This window comes from Rhinopithecus bieti, unplaced genomic scaffold, assembly GCF_001698545.2.
Source record: "Rhinopithecus bieti isolate Rb0 unplaced genomic scaffold, ASM169854v2 scaffold_42532, whole genome shotgun sequence".
In the NCBI taxonomy this organism is placed as follows: Eukaryota; Metazoa; Chordata; class Mammalia; order Primates; family Cercopithecidae; genus Rhinopithecus; species Rhinopithecus bieti.
Genome location: NW_016818301.1, coordinates 1,932,164 through 1,936,539, shown reverse-complemented (window position 1 = coordinate 1,936,539; position 4,376 = coordinate 1,932,164). Strand labels below are relative to the sequence as shown.

Here is a 4,376-nt window from a genome sequence, read left to right as displayed (position 1 = left end):
CAAATTTCTTTTAAATAGTTGTAGCTGACCTGTTTTCATTTTGTCTTATCAATACTTTAGGTAATATTCATATTTCTATCCTAATTCCCTACTGTTACAGCTAAAGACTGAAAAACATTAAGAGTATATTTGTCTTTCATTCAACAAACATTCACTGAGTGCCTCTCTCACAGGTAGAATTCTTTTTTTTTTTTTTTTTTTGAGACAGAGTCTTGCTCTGTCGCCCAGGCTGGAGTACAGTGGCCGGATCTCAGCTCACTGCAAGCTCTGCCTCCCGGGTTCACGCCATTCTCCTGCCTCAGCCTCCCAAGTAGCTGGGACCACAGGCGCCCGCCACCACGCCCGGCTAATTTTTTGTATTTTTTAGTAGAGACGGGGTTTCACCGTGTTAGCCAGGATGGTCTCGATCTCCTGACCTCGTGATCCGCCCGTCTCGGCCTCCCAAAGTGCTGGGATTACAGGCTTGAGCCACCGCGCCCGGCCTCACAGGTAGAATTCTAAGGTGACCCTTGACTTTGTATATTTCTGTCCCCTTTGAATGTGGGTAGAACCAACCTGTGATAATTATGAGCTACCACACCTATGATGATGTTATTTTACCTGGCCCAAAGGAATTTTGCAGACATCATTAAGGTTACTAATCTTAACTTTGAATGAATCAAAAACGAGATTATCTGAATGGGTCAGATCCAATCATATGAGCCCTTTCGTTTGTTTTTGAGACAGGCTCTTGCTCTGTTGTCCAGGCTGGAGAGCAGTGGCATGACCACAGCTCACTGCAGCCTCAACCTCCCAGGCTCAAGCAATCCTCCCACCTTAGCCTCCCAAACAGCTGGGACTACAGGTGTGCACCACCATGTCTGGCTAATTTTTAAATTTTTTGTAGAGAAGGGGGTATCACTGTGTTGTCAGGACTGGTCTCGAACACCTAGATTCAAGTGATCCTCTTGCCTCGGCCTCCCAAAATGCTGGGATTACAGGCATGAGCCACCATGCTCGGCCCATATGAGCCCTTTAAATCTGGGTCTAGAGGACAGAAAGAGAAGTCTGAAGTCAGAAAGATGTATACTGTCTGCTAGCCTGGAAAAAAGCAAACAGCACTGTTGTGAAGTGCCTATGAGGGTGCCATGTGGCAAGGATCTGTAGGCAGCCTTTAGGAAATGAGTGGTTCTAGCGGACAGCTAGCAAGAAAATGAGGATCTCAGTCCTACAACCATAGGATCTGAATTCTACCCATGACCTTAATGAGACAGAAGAGGAACCTGGGCTCCAAATGAAAGCACAGGCAGTAATACCTTCATTTCAGTCTTATGATACTCTGAGCTGAGAACTCAGCCATACTGTGCTTAGTTTTCTAACCTACAGAGCTGGGATGAATAAATGGGTGTTGTTTTAAGCTAATATGTTTGAAGCAATTTCTTACACAGCACTGAAAATCTAACAGAGCCTCCTATATGCCAGAAAATGTTCTAGGCACTGGGGTGATAGCAGTGAATAAACCAAGGCAAAAATACCTCCTCTCACAAAGCCATCATTATACTAGGAGAGAGAGACAATGAAATTGACACTAGTAAAACATACAGTATGTTAGATAGTGATACATGAAAGGAGGAAATACACAGTAGGAAGAGGAAAATGAAAGATCGGAGCACAGTATCTGATAGGGTGGCAAGAAAACACATCACTGAGCAAATGGCCTTCATGTAAAGATCTGGAAAAGTGAGGGCACTACCTAAATGAGAATATGGGGCCAGGTGTGGGGGCTAGTGCCTGTAATCCCAGCATTTTGGGAGGCTGAGGTGGGAAGTTGGCTTGAGCCCACAAGTTTCAGACCAGCCTGGGCAACATTGGAAAACCCCATCTCTACAAAAAATAAAAAAAATTAGCCAGGCATGGTGGTGCGCACCTGTAGTCCCAGCTACTTGGGTAGTGCACATCTTAAAAGAACTTTAAAAATTGGTAAAGCAATCATTCAGTTAGTGTTCCATTAAAACATCATGCAGTGCCGTGCGCGGTGGCTCAAGCCTGTAATCCCAGCACTTTGGTAGGCCAAGACGGGCGGATCACAAGGTCAGGAGATCGAGACCATTCTGGCTAACACGGTGAAACCTTGTCTCTACTAAAAAAAAATACAAAAAACTAGCCGGGCGTGGCGGCAGGCGCCTGTAGTCCCAGCTACTCGGGAGGCTGAGGTGGGAGAATGGCGTAAACCCGGGAGGCGGAGCTTGCAGTGAGCTGAGATTCGGCCACTGCACTCCAGCCTGGGCAACAGAGCGAGACTCCGTTTCAAAAAAAAAAAAAAAAAAAAGCTAGAATGTTACACCTGGAAAAGATGTCAGTGAACACTATCATTTTGAGCAGCCTGAGAAAAATAGATATGGAGGACAGAAAATTGGAGAATCAATATGGATTTTGAATATTTCTGAAGAAAATTCCAGAATGGAAGAGAAGCAGTATTTAGAGAACGGTTTTCTAGAGCTGGAGAAAATCCCAAAGCTTCCGATGAAAAGGCTCTACCATATTAAGGCAAAAGTAACAAAAAGTGTTAATAACTAGATGTAAAATAGTGAAACTGTGAATTTCAAGAATACCACAGATTTTCAGGAAGAAAAAGAAAAAAATCCCACAAAGTCAGGTTTCTTATGAGTGGCACAGAGTAACAGGATATGACAGGGCAGTATACTTAATATATTGATGAGTAAAGACTATGTGTGAGTCAGTAATTCTGCATTAAGTCATGTGTGAAAGTCATAGAAATAATTCTCTTTTATATAGAGACTGTGAAGAATTACACTGTATCTGAAAAAAATCGATTCAGAGATGTATTATAGATGACTAGAAGATTAGTCAAAGTGAAATATTTTAAAGTGATGTGCAGGCTATAGAAATCCTGGTAAGTATGAAAATTAATTTAATGTAGAAAGTAAGTGTGGATAATTACTGTAAATATGGTTCAAAAACATTGCAAAGGTAAAATAATTCAAATCGGATCTATTTTGTAAAAAAAATATTTTAGTAAAATAATGTGGGGTTCAACCAAAAAAGCAAGTAATGTGTTTTTTTTTGTGACAAAGAAAAACATTCCCAAACAATTCAACATTCTACACTGGAAAAGATGTAGAATCAAAAAAATAAAACCACAGATCAAAATTAAGTGTTTAGTCAATACTAAAGCATATAATAAAGTATTTAAATTTTCCTCAGTTCTCACTCCACCAAGCATTTTTGTTTTGTTTTGTTTTTCTGAGATAGGGTCTTGTTTTGTTGCCCAAGCCGGAGTGCAGTGGCGTTATCATGGCTTACTGCAGCCTCAACTTGCAGTGTTCAAGCAATCCTCCCACTTCAGCCTTCCAAGTAGCTGGGATTATAGGTGTGCATCACCACACCTGCCTAATTTTTGTATATTTTGTAGAGATGGGGTTTCCCCATACTGCCCAGGCTGGTTTTGAACTCCCGGGCTCAAACAATCTGCCCACCTCATCCTCCCAGGGTGTTGGGATTACAGGCATGAGCCACTGTGCCCAGACTAAGCATTTCCATAGAAAGATAAAGATTTCAAAAAAAAAAAAAAAAGGTTGATATAATCTGTTGGTTTATATTTCCCTATGACATAGAAAGGAAGATGAGATAAAAATTCATTACTCAGGAGGCTGAGGTAGGAGGATCACTTGATCCCAGGAGATCTAGGCTGCAATGAGCTGGGGTTGCGCCACTGCACCCCAGAGCCTAGGTGACTGTGTGAGACCCTGTCTTAACAACAGAAAAGAATTCATGGCATCTGGTATATCGTAGGAGAGTTTTAATCACTTGCCATAAAGAAGTAAAAAGGGAAAATCATTTCTTAGACACTACTTACGCTTTACAAATGATGGAGTGCTGAACCTCAAACTCCAAATTAGTAATAACAGGGCAAGTGTATACTCTGGTAGCTGAAATATCTGGTGAATTTTCTTCTCCAGAAATAGGTTCAGTCTTCCAAGTTTTATTTAATTTTTCCATATCTTCTTTCAACTGGTCCAAACACTGACTTAAAAATTCATGAGCATCCTAATAAGACAACAATATCTTTAATCAGAAAAAAACATTTCTAGTCACAATAATAGCTCACTGAGGCTGGGCGTGCCTCATACCTATAATTCCAGCACTCTGGAAGGCTGAGGCAGGTGGATCACTTGAGGTCAGGAGTTCGAGACCAGCCTGGCCAACATGGTGAAACGCCATCTTTATTAAAAATATAAAAATAGGCCGGGCGTGGTGGCTCAAGCCTGTAATCCCAGCACTTTGGGAGGCCGAGACGGGCGGATCACAAGGTCAGGAGATCGAGACCATCCTGGCTAACCCGGTGAAACCCCGTCTCTACTAAAAAATACAAAAAA

At 41.9% G+C, this 4,376-nt stretch overlaps 1 protein-coding gene across 4 annotated transcripts in view; it reads right to left on the bottom strand.

Moving 5' to 3' along the window:
* The window catches only part of USP37 (ubiquitin specific peptidase 37), a 131,730-nt gene that overhangs the window by 52,120 nt on the left and 75,234 nt on the right, over nt 1-4,376 (bottom strand). For all 4 annotated transcript variants that reach the window (XM_017856809.1, XM_017856812.1, XM_017856811.1 and 1 more), the window contains one exon: nt 3,857-4,047. In XM_017856809.1, coding sequence (XP_017712298.1) covers nt 3,857-4,047 — 191 coding nt within the window. The remainder of the gene's footprint in view (nt 1-3,856; nt 4,048-4,376) is intronic.